The sequence below is a fragment of the Stenella coeruleoalba genome (assembly GCF_951394435.1).
Source record: "Stenella coeruleoalba genome assembly, chromosome: 8".
Classification (NCBI taxonomy): domain Eukaryota; kingdom Metazoa; phylum Chordata; class Mammalia; order Artiodactyla; family Delphinidae; genus Stenella; species Stenella coeruleoalba.
In genome coordinates, this window is record NC_137154.1 from 59,932,943 (window position 1) to 59,954,955 (window position 22,013).

General features: G+C 39.6%; 1 protein-coding gene across 2 annotated transcripts in view; it reads right to left on the minus strand.

Annotated features, from left to right (window-relative positions):
* Positions 1–439: 439 nt before the first annotated feature.
* The window catches only part of RAB30 (RAB30, member RAS oncogene family), an 88,864-nt gene continuing 67,290 nt past the window's right edge, over positions 440–22,013 (minus strand). For both annotated transcript variants that reach the window (XM_079930334.1, XM_079930335.1), the window contains exons 3-5: positions 21,245–21,328; positions 14,618–14,801; positions 440–9,852 (exon numbers count right to left, since the gene is read on the minus strand). In XM_079930334.1, coding sequence (XP_079786460.1) covers positions 9,602–9,852; positions 14,618–14,801; positions 21,245–21,328 — 519 coding nt within the window. In that variant the 3' untranslated portion in view covers positions 440–9,601. The remainder of the gene's footprint in view (positions 9,853–14,617; positions 14,802–21,244; positions 21,329–22,013) is intronic.

Sequence of the window (22,013 nt, forward strand, 5' to 3'; positions counted from 1 at the left end):
ACAGTTGGGAAAATAAAGGCTTGAAATTAAATGATTACCCTGAAGTCACACAGCTTCTCAGTATCAGCTGGGACTAGAATTTGACTCATGCTTCTCAGTGTAATACTCCTTCCAATATATGATAGGATAAAACATTTTTCTCACCATTAGAAATAACTAGCATATAATTTTCACATCCTGAATATAGCAGAGGAATCTTATTTACTGTTATAATTGGAGGAGGCCTTACTCAATGTAGCCCCGTATTTTATAAGAAAGAAATCCATGGTGCAAAATGTTAAACAATTTGTCTAAGGTTAGCCATTTAGAGAATCGACATTCAAACTCAAGCCTCCAGATCCCCAAATCCAGAGCACATTTCATGCTGAAGGACATTAGTGTACTTAAAGCTTGTATGCTTTTTACATAGTTTGATGGCATATGATTGTCCAAATGTGGGCAACAGGAAATGTTTATTTATTTACAAGTACATGGGAAAGCAATTTCTATTCACCTTTTTAAAAAATTATGTTACAAATAAAAAGTTGTTAATACATTCATCCTTTGCACACAAAATACATTCTTTTTACTTTTACTCTCAGTATGAATTATTTCTTAATAACAACCGAAGCTACAATGGACAGTCAAGTGGTTTGGCAATTTGACAATGTTTTTTCAAGAAGGAAAACCCAAACTTTAAAAGACAGTCGATATATGTAAAGGAAATTGGTGGCGCAGTGGTTGAGAGTCCACCTGCCGATGCAGGGGACACGGGTTCGTGCCCCGGTCCGGGAAGATCCCACATGCCACGGAGCAGCTGGGCCCGTGAGCCATGGCCGCTGAGCCTGCGCGTCCGGAGCCTGTGCTCCGCAATGGGAGAGGCCACGGCAGTGAGAGGCCCGCGTACCGCCAAAAAAAAAAAAAAAAAAAAAGTGCTCCTTCATTGAATCCTAGAAGATTGAGTGCTGCTCTCCAGCATGATTTGTAGCCGCCCTTTCAAAAAATGTGGAGGACTTGGAAATTCTCTAGTGATAACAATTCAATTTCTACAAGACTGAAGCAGTCTTCATGAAATTGACTATCTAAATGATAGGCTCATAGAAAAATTCTTATAGCCATATTAGGGTGTTAGCCATTATTCAAGAATCTCCTAATTGACCAGTTGATCTAAGATTATAAGTTGCATTCTCTAAGTAGGATTTTAAGAGGCCCTGCTTAAATGAACCCAAGTGACTTTGATTTGCTAGACTAATTAAAAGATGTGAAAACATATGCCCACACAGAAAACTTGTACACAGATATTTATAGCAGCATTATTTATAATAGCCAAAAAGTGAAAATAACCCAAATGTCCATCAACTGATGAATGGACAGGTAACATCTGGTACATATATACATACAATGGAATATTATTTAGCCATAAAAAGAATGTATTGATTCATGCTATAACATGAAACATGGTATAACATGAAACTTGAAAACATTATGCAAAGTGAAAGAAGCCAGACACAAAAGAGCACATATTATATGATTCTTTTTATATGAAATGTCCAGGATAGGCAAATCTATAATGAGAAAATAGATTAGTGGTTGCTAGATGATGGTGGGGAAGCAGGGAGAGTGATTGCCAATGGGTACAGAATTTCATTGGGAGATGATGAAAATGTTCTGGAGTTAGATAATGGTGATGGTTGCACAACTTTGTAAAAATACTAAAAAAACCACTGAATTATACACTTTAAAGGGGTGAATTGAATGGTGTATGAATTATATCTTAATTTTAAAAAGAGAAATGCAACTTCATTTTAAAATATTTTGCTCAGATTCCTGCTCCCTCATCCCCCTTTTTAATGTTGAGTGACGTTTTCACACAATCACCTTTCTATACAATGTTTTCAGCTAATTGCACTCAGGTCATCATCAGCTTATATTTCTAACAGGCATTTTATTAAAAAAATACATGAACACATAAGACATGATACAGCAGCCTGTTAATATCTGCATATTAACATTTAAAATCAAGTATTTTGCTTGTGTTGAAATAGATTTTATATTCAGATGTATTCAGATATTACTGAGAGCCTATGCTTGAAACCAACAACCAATTAAGAGTTGAGTTCATATGATTCCATGATGAACATGTTTGTGAAAACTATGTTTACATTTTGATCGAAAGAGATAGGAAAAAGGAAATCAGGGATTCTCTAAGTCTTCATAAAACAGCTTCTCTAAATATTTTAACTAGCTGCTGAGAAGACCTCCAGAATTATATATTTTGTATTTTATTTCATCCCTATACTAAAAGTCATGCATTAAAATGTATGCAACAATATATATGGGCACACTTTTTCCCTTTAGATGATCTAAAAAAAACTCAACCCTTTATTATCTGAAATTTTTTTTATCTGAAATTTTAAGCAAAGGTTTTTGTTTTTTTTTTTTTTGCTGAAAATAGCAATTTTACTCACACACTTACATTTATGTAAGTGTATTTAAGTAGCTCCCTTACATATCAACAAAGAAGCCCCAACCTTCTGGTATGTCTAGAGGACACTTCAGTGAGCAGAAATTAGGAGTCAGCATTCCAGTCATTTGAAATTTTCTACAACAGGAACATGAAAGCCCCAACATACCTTAAAGGGATAAAAGGGTTCACACACAAAAAATTTTTTTAATAAATCAATTGACATTCATTGTCAGGGAGCCTACAAGAAAGTTCTACTAACATTCTGCAACTGTATAGGACAAGAGAATATATATTCTTAATGATTACTTTCCAGAAAGCAGTATGTTTAGCAGCTGTTTTTCAGAGGGCTTATCAAGTTTTGCTGTTGTTATTTAATCCAGGCATGACTGTGTAACCTTAAACAAAAGCTCTGTACCATTCAACCAACGAGTGACAAATTATCCTAGCAGACCGGATTCGTATCTTTTGATATTCTGTGCAGGAATTTTTGCTTTATTAGGCATTTGGTATTCCAATTTTTATTTCAGAACTTAGTGCACATGTAGAAAGGGAAAGAAACCCTGCTAAATTTAGGTGTTGGTAATTACGTCCATCAAATAATGTCATGTATGAAATTACATCCTAAAAGCAGTTGACAAAACTGGGATTCATGACTCCATTTTTACCAAGAGGAGAAAACAAGAGCCACATAACCAGAATAATTCTTCAGAAGCATACTTGGTTATCAATTATATGTTAACTAAAGAAGAAAATACATGGATAACTGAAGAGTTAATCAACAGTAAGATTGTGATCTAAATCTGATATCAATAAGAAGCTAAGAATTTATAAATACCTATCCTGACATTCCCCAAGGGAAGAATAATTATCACCTTAATGAGATTTTTCTGTCAATTAAAAAAAAATTGAGGCAGAAAGGCTATAATAAATGGCAAACATGGCCCTTTAAAAAGAAAACAGGATGAACGCATTTATCTTCTAATGGAGAATGGGATCAAGAAGAGAGAGGTTCAAATTGCACTGTGAGGTATCTCGGTAATAAGGTTAAGTTTCCTGATAATGAGTTTACGACCCTGGAATTGCCCACTGGGTAGAGAGAGAGAATACCTTTCTTGAAGTAGGTAAAGAAGTGGAGTCTCTTGGGTAACAGTTATGCCCTAAGGCAGAAGAATGGACCAAATGAGTGATTTTCTTTTAAGGCCCTTTCAGAAATGGAGTTTTTTTTTTTAAGTCAGGAGGATTCCTTGTTTTGTTCTAAGGATCTATAGTTGTATCAGACCATCCAAAGTCTGCTCTTAATCAAGGAGAAAACTAATATTTGAGTGTTTACTGTTTACCAAGCATTTTCAATTTATCTAATTTTTACAATAATTCTGACAGGTATTATTACTATTAGTCTATCTTGTGGAGGAGGAAACTGCAAGAGATTGTGCTTTGCATAATGTTATAGCTAATTCATGGGAATATTAGGACCCCTAACACCTAGCCTAGTGTTCCCCCCTTCTAAATACCTCCCTACATCACTCCCTGAAGTGTCAAAGTCACAACCCGCCAAGGTAACTAGAACACAATACCTCTGAAAATTCTGCTTTAACTCAGTGGGAAAGTAAAATTTTGACTCTTGCATGTCACAAAGTCAGTTAAAGAAGAGGGTAGCTTTTGTGCTCTGACTTCTTAACCAAAGGAGTCAAATAAATTCTCACCCAAACTGAAGTGTTTCTCACCATACTGATGCAAGACCAATGACTTTTTTAGAAAGACCAATGAAGAGCCATCTACCAGCCTTCCAAGGTTGCAAGTTACCTTGCAGGTGGAGGAATCACTTGGGTAATGGGCTTTATTAGCAAGTGTTGCTTATAGTTATCTCTGATTTTCAAATCAAAGACCTATATTTTGTTACTTTCTACATAGAGCAATTTGGCCTCCGTTCTTTTAAAATTATTTTCAGATCATGCTTTTTCAAGAGAATCAAATCGACTAACCAAATGTCATTTGAGACTTTTCCAAAATAGATTTTGGGGCCTGCTTTTTGCCAGTGACCATCAGCCCATCTGTGACAGGAGCTGCAAAACTTTACATTGGTAATTTACGGGATTTTAACTGACGATTCCGCTCTGCTAAAGAGGCCTATCCTGAAATCCTGAAGAAATACCAACTACTCACTAACACTGAGCTTGGCCTATGTTTGGCAAGTGACAAATACATAATTTCCATGATTTCATGTAGATTTCAACTTCTACTAAAACAATACCTTTTTAATCTTTAACTCAAGAATCAGTTTGTGATTTCAACAGGATATCAATGAATGGACTTGGAAAGCAATCCCAGCCTAGGGCATAACAGCAAGCCAGTCTCAACCTAATGACATGTAACCACACTCCTTCCTGGAGAGTAGGATGCACTTTGGGCAGAAGCGCAAAGCCTTAAAAAAAAAAAAAAAAAAAAGCTGTGGGTCAGCAGATATTTAACTGAACGTGTTACGAGAAGCAAAGTACTACAACATAGAATTTTAATAGGTCATCTGGGCCACCCCAACAAATGCTGGGATCTTCTCCACATCATCTTTGCCAAGTTCTTATCTAGCCTTTGCTTGACAGAGGCAGCCCCTTCCATGTTGAACCAACTTTTTGAGAAAGTTCTCCCTTACGTGAAGTTCAAATCTGTGGCCCTATGACCTCTATTCAGTGGGCCTCGTTCCACCCCTTTGAACAACAGAGTCTTGCTCTAATGTACTGTGTTCCTCTCTCTTTCCCAAGCTATATTTCCCTAAATCCTTCAAATATTCTTCAGATGTCTTAAATTTTAAACTCCTTCACCATCTTTGTTATGCCTCAGTTTGTTTTTAAACTATGGCTCCCCAGAATGATTGCAATGTTCCCATGGGTTTAGGAAAGGAGATGAAGTATCATCTCCCTTGCTCTAACATTATTAATGAGCTGTTGGAAGGGATGATAATTTCTTAATTCAGTATGCTTTCTCCCCAGTGTGAGAATGTCAGGGAAGCCAGTTTTCCCTCCAAACACAAGTAGGCTCATGTCACAGATATGAAATCCAAAAAGAAGAAAAACAAAAAACAAAAAAACACATCCCTCTCTTATCCCCAAATTAGTGTTCAGCCACACACTGCTTACATGGAGTACATTTTGTCAGAAGGATGAGATAACACATGTTTTTTCACTGCTTTTCATTTTCAAGTTAAGTCTCAAGAGGATTATAGTTGCACTGAAACACATCTGTCGGGGCCATGGTTGAGGAGAATAAGTAACCAGTTGAAGTTAAAAAAAAAAACTCTAGAAAAAAAGGGTAAACCCTAGAAGAGCTCTTCTACAGGCTAATAGGGCAGTAGTCCCTAAAGTACTTATGGTTATGAAATACAGAGTTCTGCAGGATTAAGAAATAGAAAATGTCTATCTTTAAAGCTATTGGTTTGATACATGGGGCAAAAAATTAAATAGTTTTTTCCTTATTATAATATGATCTCATTCACGTAGCTTAGTTTATTATTAAAAAAAAGAAGTTTCCATTTTAGTCAGAGGACCAATTCAAAATCACTTGCAACTGGTGTTTTTTCAGAAAGATGCATTAACTGAAACTTGATGCTGGATCTGGAAGAATTATGGGATAGCTTAAAGGGCAAACGAGGCAAATCATGATCTAACACTGGATGTCACCAGTGTCCTCCAAAGACATAAATTCATAAACAGAAGAAGAAAGAAGAATCCAGCCTTTGGTTAAATTCTGCCTCCCCTCTCCAGCAAGTCTAAATTGTTTACAGGAAACAGCCCTAATCCAAGTGTCTTATTTTGGCCAGTGGTTTTTACCTTTCTTACCAAACTCTAACTCAGAAATTGACACATTGTCAAATCAATCCATTTCACTTTCATTTTTAGTTATTTTCTTTCCTCTTTACTCAGGTAGAGGTGCTAACATGAAATGACTAAAAAAAAACAGAAGGAAAAAATGGCCAGGAAAAACTAATGGCTTATCTAAGTAATCCACAGAAAGGATAACTGGCCCCATATAATCAAATTTAAATGTTAATATAATTCAATAGATCTAACACAAGCACATAAAGGACTAAAAAGCCTTGCATAGGTAAAGGACAAAGCATAAAATCCTTTGAGGATACAGTCTGGACAAAGCCATAATATCATTAATATAAGCAAACTACATGATTTCACAGATTCCCCAAATCTGACTATATGACATGAATACGACGTGTTGTAAATTGAAGAAAAGTTCGCCATATATTTAGTAACATTATTAAAAAAAAGAAAAAGATCACACCCAAATGGAGGCAGACATGGACTCTGGTAGTCTTATGAGTCAGATCAAGCCATACTGAATTATGAGAAAGCAACTCTCTTTTTCATCCACCATTAAATGAGAATTCATTTTTATTTAAGAAGGTTCATCTTAGCAAATATTGCCAAGACAATAAGGACTAGTAGGCAAACCAGTAAGTTTAGGTCCTGGCCTGTGTTAAGATGGCCACATTTAATTAGTGTCCTTTCTCAAGTTCTATTTGATAAATTTCTGTTTAACTGAAAAAGCTCCTCTTGGCACTAAGTCGTTTATTCAACTAATATTTATTGAGCACCTACAATATTGTCAGGGCTTGTTCTCAAACTTGAGATACATCAGTGAACAAGTGTCCATAAGGCCTAATCTAGAATTCATACAACTAAGAGAAAAAAAGAAACAAAGCCCTGCATTCTCATGTGTCCTTGCTGATGTGCCATAGATGGGTGACTGTAAGTACAGAAAGGCTGGGAAGGGTAACAGGGAAGAAAGGGGCCAAGAGCAGAGCTTTCTAATACCCTTCTGAGTTTGGCCAAGAGTAGATAAAGGAGACTGAGCCCTAGGAAATAATCTCAGAATGCAAGAGTGGCCCTACAACCTGTTATTTTACAACTAAATTTGTCCAATCTAACAATGTTCTATTCTCTGAGTTCATAAAGCAACTTTATTTTCAACACACTTATGCTGTGAGACAAAGTTGAGTCATGATATGCTGGGGACTTTGGATTTTTGCCCTAAATGACAGATAGTAAACCTAAACTTAGGGACATTTCCTCAACATTTAAAAAGAGTTCTTCTGCCCACTTTGATGAACTTTTCTGAACACCTTTATTTGCTGGCTTGGTGGGGAAAATGGGGAGGGAAAGGCAACCATGATAAATTATTTTGTTTGGTGTTTATTAAAATGATTTTTCTTTCCTATAGAGATAGGTTCTAAAATAAAAGCATTTCAAACTTCTGGGATCTCTTTCTCTTACCCATAGGATCAGGACAAGCGTGGTGAGGCCAACCATAAGTATCAGTCCCTTAAACAATATGTACAGTCCCCATGTGCAGATAGGTTGCTCTGAAACCTACTAAGGAAATGCTAGAAAGGCTTCACCAATATTGTGTCTCCACATGACTCATTGCTTTAAAACTCAGTAGCTTTCACACATCAATATATCAGGACCAAGACTGCCACCATCTACAGCAACAGTGGAATTATGTATCATATCCTTATCCCATTACTCATCCCTCAATTATACTAAGCAGCAAGCTACAGAAACATCTGACAGCATCAACAGCAAATAGGTTTAATTATTTTCCCAATTTGCATTTATATCAGTGAACAAATTGGAAGGTATCAAAGTATGGCACTGAAGAAACAGTAACACATATTCAGCAGCATGGCTTCCATTTTGAGTTCTGTTTTTAAATTGGCTAAGTAAAGGCATATATACCTCCATTTGAATTGGAGATTTGCAGTAACACATGTATATAAGGAAGGGAGGGAAGGAGGGGGATAAGGAGGAGAGGAGGTAAAAAGGGAAGACCAGGAAAGAGAGAGAGGAAAAGAAAAAGAAACAGGAAAGAATGAATGGTCATGAGTCAGAGAGTAATATTACTACAAGGAGATGACAAATGACTACTCAATCTGCTTCTAGAAGCAGAATTTTTCTAAGGTTATCATTGCAGATACAAAAATTGTGAGACTTTTCATCTGTTGCTATTCTCACTTACCGTACTAAAAACTTCTACAAAATCCTAAGCCTTGGTCTGTCCAAGATGGATAGTACCAGGAAGTAAAAGATGTGACCTGCTATCAAGGACTGTGCTCTGCTTGGAACTCTGCACGGCAGTCCATTAATCCACAGTATTTTGGTCAGATCGGGTCTGTTTTCTCACACTACTCATAATGTTTTAGAGCTAATCTTTTATATTAGGGTATCTACCATTCTCTCTTTTTTTTTTTCCATTTTTCAAACTTTTTCATTTACTTAAAGGGCAGGAAAGATGGGAGAATTGAAGAAGAAAGTGGTAGAGATTTAGAGGGGAACAGGAAAGGAAAGTATTCTCTTTCCCAACAAATCTACCCTAGAAAAGGTGATAATGAGACTTTGAGAAAGACAGCTGATTAATGGACTTCCCTTTTTTCTTTTTTTGTTTTGTTTTGTTTCGTTTTTATTTCTATGAAATGTATTTAAGGACATCAATGTACTAAAATGTTTGGTCTGTGAAAGAGTGGAATCATTAGCACCAAAAGGAGTCATGGAGCTTGTATACATTAATAAAACAATGATTGCTACTGTTGTCACGGGTAAAGGTTTCGTTTCATTTTTACATCCCAAAGTTCTTGAAAGTGCCCATGGAAAAGAGAAATAACACTTTTCAAAATCTCCATGGAGCTATCAACACGCACCAGAGACAGGACTTGGCGTTCCCAGTTTTGGTTTACCTGGTAGACAAGAAAACCAGGGCCCCCAGAAGCCCTAAAGAGCAGCCCCCACATGCACCCACTGACGTGCAGGAGGGATCCCTACAGTACGTCTCCCCCTGGACTGTGTTCAGGAATGCGTTTTACTTGCTTTTTTAAAAAAAACAAAAGCAACATGCTCTGCAGATCATGGAGCGCCTAGTGCAATTTTCTCCTTGATCCGACTCCAGACTGCAAAAGGGTGAAACCATTATATGTTCTGCTAATGCTGGCCTGTGGACGAGGCCCTTGGCCTGCCATGCTTTGTAAGCTCAGGAGCCCACAGGAGTCAGAAGGTCCTAGAGCGGGACCCATAGTCATCGCCAGATCTCCCCAGCAATTGGTGGCCCATCAGGGCAACTGCTGATTCCTTTTTTTGCTTCTCCTTGCCTCAGCCTTTAGTTGAAATTACAACAAGTCAAATAGCTGATACTTTTCCCTTCTCCAGGTAAGGGTGAGGATACATTGTTCACAAGTGTGTTCTGCCTGGCTTCACTGATGAGGCGGCACGCCAAGTCAAGGAAGAGTTTCTCCACGTTATCGGATTCCTTGGCTGAGGTCTCCAGGTAATACATGTCCTGAGCTTCTGAGAATTCTTCAGCTCTCTGCTGGGAGACCTCTCTCCTTTCAGCCAGATCAATCTTGTTGCCTAAAATAGTGGTAAAATCAAAGAGGAAATCGTCATTTGACTTTTTTGCAAGTTTGGAAACATCAAAATTCAACTCCGTATCTGAAGTCACCCAGAGAGATGGGCAAGTAAAGCAAAACAAATGTGACTGTGATTCCTGGATTGTTTATTTTAAAATACCAGTGCCATTTGTAATGGCAAAGAACTGGAAACAACCCAAAAGCCCATCAGTTGGGCACTGGCTGAATAAACTATGTCACATCCATAGTTATTTGGAACTACTTAGCACCATAAAAAGCAATGAGGAATATCTCTGTAGGCTGCTATGGAATGAGACATTAGGATATATTGTTAAGCAAATAAAGCAAAGTTGAAAAAAGTGTATATAATATACAATTCTCTAAGAAAAATGGATGAAAAAATACACTTTATTCTTATTTTTTTAATGGGAGACTAAAACAAAATTTTAATTTTAAAGATAATGGTTACCTATGAAAGGAACAAGCTTGAGGGATGAAAACCAGCCCTTTCTAAATATACTTCATTTTATAGATTTGACTTCAGAATCTTATCAATGTTTTACACGATTACACAATTAATATGAAATTAAATTTAAAAAGCAATTCCTAAAGTTGAAAGCAAAATTAAACAAATGAACCTGTTTATCATGAAGTGGCATAACCACACAAAGAGGAACTATTTCAGGTGAGTTGAAGATAATTTAACCAGTAATTTAACCATGTATCCCCAGTGGCACATACCCTAAGGACAAAAAGAATTGAAGGAAAAAATCTTGAACTGTCCAGTAATTATCTTGTCGGTGGTAGTGTTGGCATCATTTATCTGGGGCTACTATACCTGTTTTAAGGGATAAAGCAAATGAGTAATTATGCCAGTGGCATTAGGACAGGGATTTTTAGCATGGGAGAAAGGAAATACGGATATAAGATTAATGAGGTTAAGTAAAATTTCTGTAGTCCTGAATTACAAATGGAAGTATCAGTGTGAATAATTCATGGTGTTATTTTATCTTTAAAAAATTTTCAACTTCTGTTTTGGAAATCTGACAAAGGTGATATGCCAACTGTGTTACTTCCCAACATTGCTCATGGTAAAAGTGACCCTTGATTGATAAATTCCATCGGGCCTGGGAATTCTATGTATGAATTATAAATACCTAATGGAAAGCCTTAACTTTAGGCTTCCCTGAGTGTGATGATTCTTCATCTGAAGAGACCCTGAAAGTTAGGCCTGTCGGGTTGTTACAAGAGCGATGGGCTCCTATGGGGCATTGAGGCTTCTAGCCAGGGCAGATCCTGCACTTGCCTGAAGTGAGCCTTTTCCCTTCACATCTGAACTGTCCCGGGAGGTCCTGGACAGCTCTGTGGACTGCTATGAGGGCTGCTTCCACTGAAGAGGAATGCTTGATGCTGGCTTACTACTAAGCTGTGTTTCCTGTCCTGTATCCTTCTAAGTGACTGTGATACCATGTGGTCTATGGTAGTCTCGTCAATCAAAACGTTTCACAGAGCCTAATGAGACAACCCCCTCTGGATGCCACAGAATTCACCATATACGCACACACACACCAGCTCTGTCCACTGAAAAGCCTAAAAGCCATCACCTAGTAAAGACGATTCCTATCACCTTGGTTGTAGCCTCTAAATACAACTTCCCATTGAAAAGAAACAGCGCTTCCTGAAGAAATGCCTAATTCCAGGTCTGGGGTAGGAAATGCACTGGATGTGCCTCGAACACTTGTCATCCCAGAAATAAAGAAAATTATCAAAGATTCCTGAGTCATGTCAAAAGGACTCAGGAGCCCAGTTGAAGAAGCTCCCACTGTCAAAGTTGGAACAACTGAAGCATCAATAATAATAATTGCAAGGGGCTAGAATACATCAAATATATTTAAATCTATAGCAATATTCAAAATATAAACAAACTTCAACAGTTGCTTTTGGAAGACTAGGGAACCAACTCATTACTTTGGAAAGTAATAAATGGAAAAGAAAGAATCAAGCATTTTTCTTGACTGTCCTATGAGAACAGTACCTTGGAATACCAACTATAAAGTATTATCTGCTAAAACGAAAAACAAAACCTAAATCTGACCAGGCTCTAGATTTACCTACATATCTGCCACAAATTTAGGTGATAGAGGAACATATCAAATGATACCACCAGGGTGAAATAACAAAATTCAGACTTGAAAACTCCACAGGACAAACAAATGCTTTAACAAATAAATTCCCAGGGAGCAAAAATGGAGGGATAAGCTATAGCTAAAAGGAGAATCAAAAGACATAAAAATTAATTACAACATACAGACCTTATTTGGATCTTGATTTGAATAAATTTCTGATGGATGAGTCAATCAAGGACTCATTAATATTTTTTAGGTGTGAAAATGGCATTGTGGTTAGGTTCTCTTTTTTAAAAAATTTTATATCTTTTATAGAGATACACACTGAAATAATATAAATTGAATTAATATGACATCTGGGATTTGCTTCAAAATAATCTGAAGGGGAAGGCAGATAGAAGAGATGGGGAAAAGATAAAATAAGATGGGCTATGAGTTGTTAATTGTCAAATCTGAGAAATGGGTATATGGGTGTTCATTATACTGTTTTCTCTATTTTGCTTATATTTAAAATTTTCCATAATAAAAAAAATTTTTAAAGCCAGTGCTGGAGCCGCATAGCACAGGGAGATCACCCCTCTTTGTGACCACCTAGAGGGGTGGGATAGGGAGGGTGGGAGGGAGACACAAGAGCGAGGAGATATGGGGATATATGTATATGTATAGCTGATTCACTTTGTTATAAAGCAGAAACTAACACACCATTGTAAACCAATTGTACTCCAATAAAGATGTTAAAAAAAAAAAAAAAGGCCAGTGCTGGGACTTTCCTGGTGGTCCAGTGGTTAAGAATCTGCCTTCCAATGCAGGGGAAGCAGGTTCAATCCCTGGTTGGGGAACTAAGATCCCACATGCCACGGGGCAACTAAGCCCTTGTGTTGCAACTACTGAGCCCATGTACCATAACTACAGAGCCCACGTGCTCTGGAGCCCACACACAGCTAGAGAGAAGCCCACACACCGAAACGAAAGATCCTGCATGCTAAGATCCGATGCAGCCATAAATAAATAAATAAACTTTTTTAAAAATAAAAAATAAATAAAAAGGTAGTGCCGGGCGTCCCTGGTGGCGCAGTGCTTGAGAGTCCGCCTGCCGATGCGGGGGACACGGGTTCGTGTCCTGGTCCGGGAAGATCCCACATGCCGCGGAGCGTCTGGGCCCGTGAGCCATGGCCGCTGAGCCTGCGCGTCTGGAGCCTGTGCTCCACAACAGGACAGGCCACAGCAGTGAGAAGCCCGTGTACCGCGGAAAAAAAAATAAAAATAAAAAGGTAGTGCCTCTTTCATACTGAGCTGACTGATCATGTCCCCTCATACATTCATTTAACTTCCTTTATATAGAATCCCAAGTAGTAATGCTTTGACTCATGTTCTCAAGGACTTTATGTCCGAAGTGGAGGTCTTTCAAGCTCTTCACAGCAAAGGTTCTCCATTGTGCAGGAGGGTTTTCAGGACCGAGCATGGAGCATTAGCTCATAGAGAGGCAGATACTTAACCCAGCAGCCTGAAGGAAAAGTCCAGCAATCTGTTACAAGGCAGCACGTTACAGCTGGATAAACACAGGCTTTGAAGTCAGTCTTACATGCTGAGTGACCTTGGGGAAAGAACTTCACCTGTCTGAGCCTTGCTTTCCTCATCTGTAAATTTGGGATCATGACACATAATATTCCTAATATGATTCCTGGCACATATACACTAGCTATAACGCTTTCTATAAAGTGTTTAACTTACTGTTAACCATGATTTTTAACTTAATGTTTCTGAGGTTCTCTACTGGATTTCCAAAATTCAGGTCTTTCTAGAATATACAACAATGTTCCTTCTTAGGAAGAAAACTTTTTCTTTTTTTTTTTTTGGCCACACAGCACAGCATGCAGGATCTTAGTTCCCTGACCAGGGATCAAAACTGTGCCCCCTGCAGTGGAAGCTCGGAGTCCCAACCACTGGACTGACAGGGAATTCTCAGGAAGAAAACATTTTAACAACCAAATATTATTAACATTTTTCCATCACCAGTAGAGGATTTTTAACAATCTAATCTGTTTCACCGCAATTTCATTTTTAATGGGTGCATTTGTCACCACAAAAAAAAACCATGGGTTATTTTCTGCTTTCCCCCCATACTAAATAGAGGTTCTACCCTCCTACAAGAGGAAACAAACTGCAGAATTTCCCTTATTCTTTCTGAAAATTAGAATTTTTCAAATCAGTATAAATGTAAGAAGGGAAAAAATTAACCAAAGTCCATTTTTTTAGGCAAAAAATAATTGCTTCAATAATGAATTCCTTATCAATGTAGATATATTTTACTTCTAGACCAGCAGTTTCCATGGCCTAGATTTTTTTGTAATGTTTAGCAGCCCACATAACTTTCATGGCAATCCACCTTCTTCCCTAGAGCCTGCACTGATAGGAAAATCAATCAGCAACATTTTCTACTTTACTTTTCTAAACCATCACCATGGGATAGGATCTATTTCATTTTCTCTTCAATTTCATTTAGAAGAACTGAATGTTGACCACATGAATTATACAGCTGTAGACTATATTCTCGGAAGGTATCAAGGCATGTGGCCTTATGTGACTCTAAATTCTCTGATGCTCACAAATCAATGTCCCTCCTCATTAGTCCTTACTTACCCACTAGCACAGTGATGACCTTGTTGCTAGCATATTGTTCTATCTCCCGCAGCCACTCAGGAAGGCAACGGAAGGATTCCTCACAGGTTATGTCATAGGTGAGGATCAAGGCATTGGCGCTTCGGTAATAACTCTGGGTGATGGACCGAAATCTCTCTTGACCTGCTGTGTCCCAGATCTGGAGCTGTAAAGGCATAAGAGAAGGATCAGGTTGGTGAAGCAAAAAAGAAAGACAGCACTGCCTTGCTTTAGTTTAGAAACAGAAGCACCTTCACCCAGATAATTTCATGGTTATTTTTTGCCCCAAGAAAAAGGCACCTACAATTTTTTTAAAGATTTGTTGGGTGAGTCTGGTTAAAGATAGGGATTCACTTTGATTTTTGTTTTTTAGTTTGTTAAATTATTTTGAGTTTCCCCTTTATTCTTTTTTTTTTAAGGCATTTAGATTATTTTTGTATAACTTCATTTAAAAGGTAAAATTAGGGTATTTATAATCTACTTAATTTTTATTATAAGCCTATTTCCCATAAGAATTGCTTTTTTTATCTGTAGACTCTTCATTGCTCATATCTTTAATTTTCCATTTTGTTTATTTCCTAAATCAGAAAGTATATTCCTATGTCTTATTAAAGCTTTGCATTCATATAACATATTTCAAACGTTCTCCTTTTGGTCATAAGCAATCCCTTCTATTCTTTTTTTTTTTTTTTTTTTTAATTTTTTTTTTATATTTATTTATTTTTGCGGTACGCGGGCCTCTCAATGCTGCAGCCCCTCCCGCTGCGGAGCACAGGCTCCGGACGCGCAGGCCCAGCGGCCATGGCTCACGGGCCCAGCCGCTCCGCGGCATGTGGGATCCTCCCGGACCAGGGCACGAACCCGCGTCCCCTGCATCGGCAGGCAGACTCTCAACCACTGCGCCACCAGGGAAGCCCAATCCCTTCTATTCTTTATAAAAAATCTTAAAAAAGACAACCAAACTATTGAGCACTTACTTGCCAAGCTCTATTCTAAACACTTTACATAGAATAACTCACTTAACCCTCACAACAACTCTATGAGGTAAGTACTATTCCTATATCCATTTCTTACATGAGGAAACTGAGGCACAGAGAGATTAATTAACTTGCTCAGTGTCTCACAGCCAATATGTCCTAGAGCTGATTCAACCAGGCAGTGTGGTCCCAGAGTCCCTGCTCTTAATCATAATGCATGCCCAATTACAAAAGTCGGGATCCAGGGCAAGCTGTCACTGTGATTGTTGGCATTTCAGTCAGCAACTGGAGAGGGAAAAAAAAAATCCATTCAAATGAATATATTAAGGTATTATCTTTGTTAATGAAAACAGGAACAATGCCATGGCAGGCAAAGAAAATAATTTCTCTCCACCACTTGTAAGCTCTGTGACCTTGGGCAAGTCATTTAATCTCTTTGGGCTTCGGTGGCTTCTTTATAAAAAGAGGTTAATAATATGCAAACTTGCTGAAGTCATTTACCTGATGGTTCTAATAACAAAGAAGGCAAAACACTTCTCACTTCAACCTGAATTTCCCTGCACAGAGCAGACCTCTGAAAGAGAACTCTTCCCCAGAGTGACTGCTGAGTGCAGAACAAATCCGAGACCTTGAAAAATAACACCAACAACAATCTTCCCTTCTAACTGCATTAATTTCACATGTCACAAAATGCCTTCACCCCCATTAACAGAACATCATTTCCTCAAGGGAGACCTTCTGGAACCTTCAGATTAGGCCAGATTCCCCATCCCCACCCCCAAATAATCTCTCCTGCAACCTACCCTGCAATTCTCCCTCACAGCACCTGACACACTTGAATCCCTTAGTTACTTGTAATAACTTGTTTCAGAACCGTCTTCCTCACTAGACTGAAAGCTTCATGAGGGGGAAGCTGGGGTCCATTTTACTCTCCCTTATCCCCTATACCAAACCCAGTGTCTGGCAAAGAGTAAATGTTCAAATATTTATTCACGGTCTCATTTCATCCTTACAACAACCCAGTGAGGTAGGCAAGTTTATGCCTCTCTTTCATTAACAGGTTACTCGCAAGGCTGGGACACAGACTCCAGGCCTTCTGACTCCCAGGAGAGGACTCAGTCCATACACCGTGCTGCTTTGCTGCCAGAGACTGATTTAAATGTACATCTGCATCCAAAGAGGATGAGGCAGTTGGTATCACCCTCTGCTCAGACCAGTTTAGCTGAGGAGACTGATGAGTGACCGGTGGTCCCTGCCACCAGTCGGTGGCACACAGGCTCTCCTTTGATTTGGAGTCACAGCTGCCCTTTGATGATGTACATGAAAGCCTGTGTATGCTGAAGGCGACCATACAGATGTTACAGCTTTTGCCAGGACAAAAGCTACTTCTGTTCTCTGCCTCAAACCTAGGGACATGGTTCCCCTCTGCCAGGCTGTGTCTTAGAACAAGAGACTATTATTTTAATGCCGCACGGAGCCTCGAGAAACACTTGTGATTGGATTTAGTACTGCCAATCATTAGAAATCAGTATGTTCTCATGACTGGCACATCTTGAGAACAGCTCTGAGAATGAAAACCACTGAGATATTTTCTAGAATACTGACTGTATGTCTTGGCTGAGATGTAGGCTGTTTTCCCAAAGAGGCTGCCCGTTTCTAGCCCTATGGTTAATTCCTGAGGAGATCCATACTCCACTGCCTTTATTATTCAACTTGGTTTCACTATTCTCTCTGCAATTCATTTGCTCTTTTTCAGCATTTATAGGTCATTAACAGATGCAGAACACTGTGCTAAGCACAGATAGGATGCAAAGATAAATAAAACACAATCCCTGATCTCAAAAAGCTCCTAGTACAGGGAGGATGAATACATAGTTGACTAACCATGGTAACATATGAGATGTTTTATTAAAGAGGGGCCAGCAGGAGAGTGTCTCCTGGTGTTAGTCTTATGTCCATGAATACGTTCTCAATACCACTGCCCTGGGCTTTCTAACCACTCTCACCTCCAGTATGGGGCTGCACCGTTGTCTACTCTTTTCTTTGTACCACCACTTACACCTCTATTGCCTCTGCTACAAGAACGTACTGCAATCGTTGGTTTACTACTATGTCCCCTTGTTAGACTAGGTTCTCTAAGGGTAAGGGCTGCCTTTTATTTAACCTTATACCCCTACTGCCTTCCTAAAACAGGCCATGGTATGTGGTGGACACATTGGAATGATGGCTAACTGAATGAACAAAGGATGGTGGAATCACAAAGGAAGGATGGATTCATTCTGCTTAAATGATTAGCAGAGTATTAAAGAAGATTTCACAGATGAAACGTTTCAGCAAGATGACAGTAAGTTACTAGGGAACAAAGATGCTTTACCTAACACAGTGCCTGGCACAAAGCATCCACCCTAACACAGGATGGCTGGATAAATGAAAGGATGGACAGATGGCTGAGAGAGGAAATACAGATGCATACTTTCAAGACTTTCCTATCTATGCAGTATATACCTGATGAGAGAAAAATCCAGCAAATCTTCTATTATAATTAATCTCCTAAGGTTAAAATGTCATAGACTGAGCTTAGAGTTTTGCTTATTACTCATTAATTTATGATAGGCTAAAAAAATCAGTGGTTAGGAGAAAATTCTATATAAGCTTTAATTATATTTTCTACCCAAGGTCACCTTCATAATACAGACCACTTTAAGAGAAGGGCCTCTTCCTCAACTTTGCCTCTACTGATTGGGCACTAAGACTTAATAGCTATGAGAATCTTTCTATCACCTTTGCTTAGCTGCCTGTGATGTTGGGAGTCATTCTAGAAAGAATGGGACTTGTAGGAGAGGCTGAGGGTGGATGATGAGCAGTCAGGAGAGAAACCGGGGTTCTGGTCCTGCCCTGCCACTCGCCAGGTGGGTGATCCTGCACAAACCACGGGTGGATTCTCTTTCCATTGGTTCTATGGGGCCCTGAGAAAGCCTGCAAACTACTAGTAAAAAGACACTTAACTCTCACCAAGAAGAGGTATTCAGTAAATGTTAAAGAACACCAACAATAATAAGACAACAACTGCTTCCTTAGTGAAGCCTGGGCTGCTCTCCTCACGTGTCCAAGTGTTAATGAGACCCTTGGACTAATGTGGTTGAAGAGGGTCATTTTCTATCTTGATTCTACATATACGGCTAGAAAAAATCCCAGGCAAATTAATTAGGACTGGATTTCGGAGATGAACCAACTCTCACTTCTCAGAGACGAAGGTCCAGAGGCCTAAAGTGATGATGTGAACGGGCACTGTGCTGTGATACAAAGATGAGTAAGATACAAACCTTGTTCTTGGGGAGCCTGTGGTCTCGTGGTAGAGTTAGATGCTATAAAAAGATGGATTTTAGCTGAGTATAATAAGTACTTCAAAATGAGGTTATGGTTCATGGAAAGTGGCATAAATGTAATACCTAAATCTGGGGATTCAGGAAGGAAAAATAAGCCTGTTCTTTAACAATGGGGACCATTTCTTATTCACTGCTATCTATTCCCAGGGCCTGGCATATGGCAGGCATGAACATTTCTGGTCAAAGGAATGAACTCATACATATATATGTATATAAATGGGAAACCCAAACATCTGGGAATACAATGCCTAAAACAGAAGTTACCTTAACCCAGCTCCTTGGGATGGTACCACCTGCCTCTGCTGGAACAGGAGGGAACTACAAGTGGCTCTTGCTGCCTCCGCCTCTCGAGTGCACACGCCTGGCTCCCTTCTCTCCCCACCCAGCTCCTTCTCACCACCCCAATGCACAGTTTTTCTGACCTTTCCAGTTGGCATTTATGTGGATTCCACACCCTGCTTTTATTTTCCAGAGCCCCCAGCTCTCCATCACTATTGTATTTGGTGTAGATGTCTTTGCAGTAAAAAAAACCAAAAAACCCTTTGAAGAGTCAGGGCTGGAATAGGCACTAGGAAAGATACTGTCCCCCACTCAGGAGCCTCATCCTAAACACATCTCTGTATGTCTGTGACATGCTGTAAGAGCACCCCGGAGCTTCTCTGCCCTTCCTGAGGCATCTGAAGGTGGGCGTGCAGGTACCTATGGGAGAAGGATGCAAGTGACATGGACTCAAACTTGGGATGCTGAGGTTGGGATCTGGCTGTAACTCTGATGCCAGGGTCCTCACTGTGCTGCTGATGCCAGGGTCACCCCTTCTTTCAATGGGACTCAGCTCTGAAAGATCTGACCATGGAATTTCACTAACTCTGAGGGGCACAGTGCCAAAGATCAGTATCTCTACCCTCCTTCCAAGTAATTTAGTCTTTTTTCTTCTTCTTCTTTTTTGGCCACACCATGCGGTGTGTGAGATCTTAGTTCCCTGACCAGGGATCGAACCCATGCCCCCTGCATTGGAAGCACAGAGACTTAACCACTGGACCGCCAGGGAAGTCCCCCAAGTAATTACTGCACACTTCTTTCCATCACCTCCCGCTTTCCTTGCTCCGAGATAATGGGCTTACTATGCTTTCATTCTCCCCTGCTCTCAGAGCAGTAGAGACCCCTGTCAGGGAGGCAGTGAGGTGCACTGGCCCACACAAAACTGGTTCAGATCCTGCCTACCTCCCTTGCTAAACTGTGTAGCCCTGGATAAATAAGTCACTCAACCTCTCTGAAAACTATAAAATGAAGACAATTTACCACTTACCTCACAGAGTTTACAAAAAGGATTAAGTTAAATGTAAAAACAGGTAGCAGGGGGATTGATGCATATTAGGCACTCGAAAAATACTACCTCCCTTCTCCTGTTACTGAACTCAGACGCCATAGCTCATACAGGTACCAAACCATCCAGAGGCCACAAAGGGGACGGGGCAGATCATGGACCCTTCCTGGACCCCTCATTTAGTATTTCTCCCTTACTAGGGATAGGGGTAGGGTGGTAGACAGAATAATTCTAATAAATGATTCATACAACAGAATGATCCATAATGAATGTAGGAATCGGGAGGCTCTTTCATGAAGCTGCTATTAAGAAGAAACAGGGAGCTCAGGTCCGTGCTCTGTGATGACCTAGATGGGTGGGATGGGGGTGGGGGAAGGGAGGTCCAAGAAGGAAAGGATATATATATATACACATAGCTGATTCACTTTATTGTACAGCAGAAACTAACACAACATTGTAAAGCAATCATACTCCAATTTAAAAAAAAAAAGAAGAAGATATAGCTCTGCATAATGGCCCAACTCAAGAGATCCCCAAAAGAAATTTCTTCCTTTTTTTTTTTTGGCCATGCCACACAGCATGCGGGATCTTAGTCCCCTGACCAGGGATCGAACCCATGCCCCCTGCAGTGGAAGCACGGAGTCTTAACCACTGGACCACCAGGGAAGTCTGACATGACAAGAGACAGGACAAACTTGCCTCAGCTCTTCTCTCTCTGTCTTCCCATTTGTAAACACATCACCCATAACCCCTTCCTGCCCCTATAAATGGAAGAGAGGAACTCTGTTTGGAAATAAGCTGCCATGGCTGAGTATGTTATTTTCAGTGTGGGTTTCCATTAGGTGATTTAATAAATGTTATGAAAACACTACTTCCTCTCACACAACACAATGAAACCCTTATTGAACACTTAGTATCTTACCTTTACTTTTTCACCATTAATCTCCACTGTCTTAATCATAAAATCAACTCCAATTGTGGCTCCTTGTCCTGGGGGGAAAAGACCCTAAAGCAGAAATAATAGAAAATAACAATAAGCAAATCTTTCAATTAAATGAGATTCTGCCCCCACCCCACCCCATTACTACCCATCGCCAGCTCCTTCCTTTGGCTGAGTTAACTGGTAGAAGAGAGAACTCTGGTTAGTGTCATGGGAACCCTGTTTAATTTAACTTTGTGTGTATGTTTTGAGGGGAGGAGAAAGGAGGGTGGATGGGGGAGAGAGAAATGCTGAAAGAAGAAGGAAGGGGAAAGGGTACAAAGAAAGGAGGAAGCAGACAGAGAGGGTAAAAGAAGAGAACTGGGAAAGGACGGGGGACCTGACTTCAAAGAATGAAACAGAAAAATCAGACACAAGGATAAGACATGGAGCTGCAGGGATGAGATCAGGATGGTCTGGGTGGGGGCAAAACGGACAGGTGCTCTAAAAGGTAAGCTCAAGGAAGATTCAAACTGGCTATTAGTCTAGGGCATGGACAGCCATGGGGGTGAACAACCAAGATGAAAAAACAAACAAGAACTCAACACAAGAAACATGAATGAGACAGTGATGCTCTGAATTTCCATCCGCCCTGAGAGTGATAACTATTTCTGTACCATACAGATATAACTACATGAGATCAGGGCCAATGACCCTGGGAAGATAACTGAAGAAAAGCAGTCATCCAGGGAGACAGTATAGTAGAAATAGC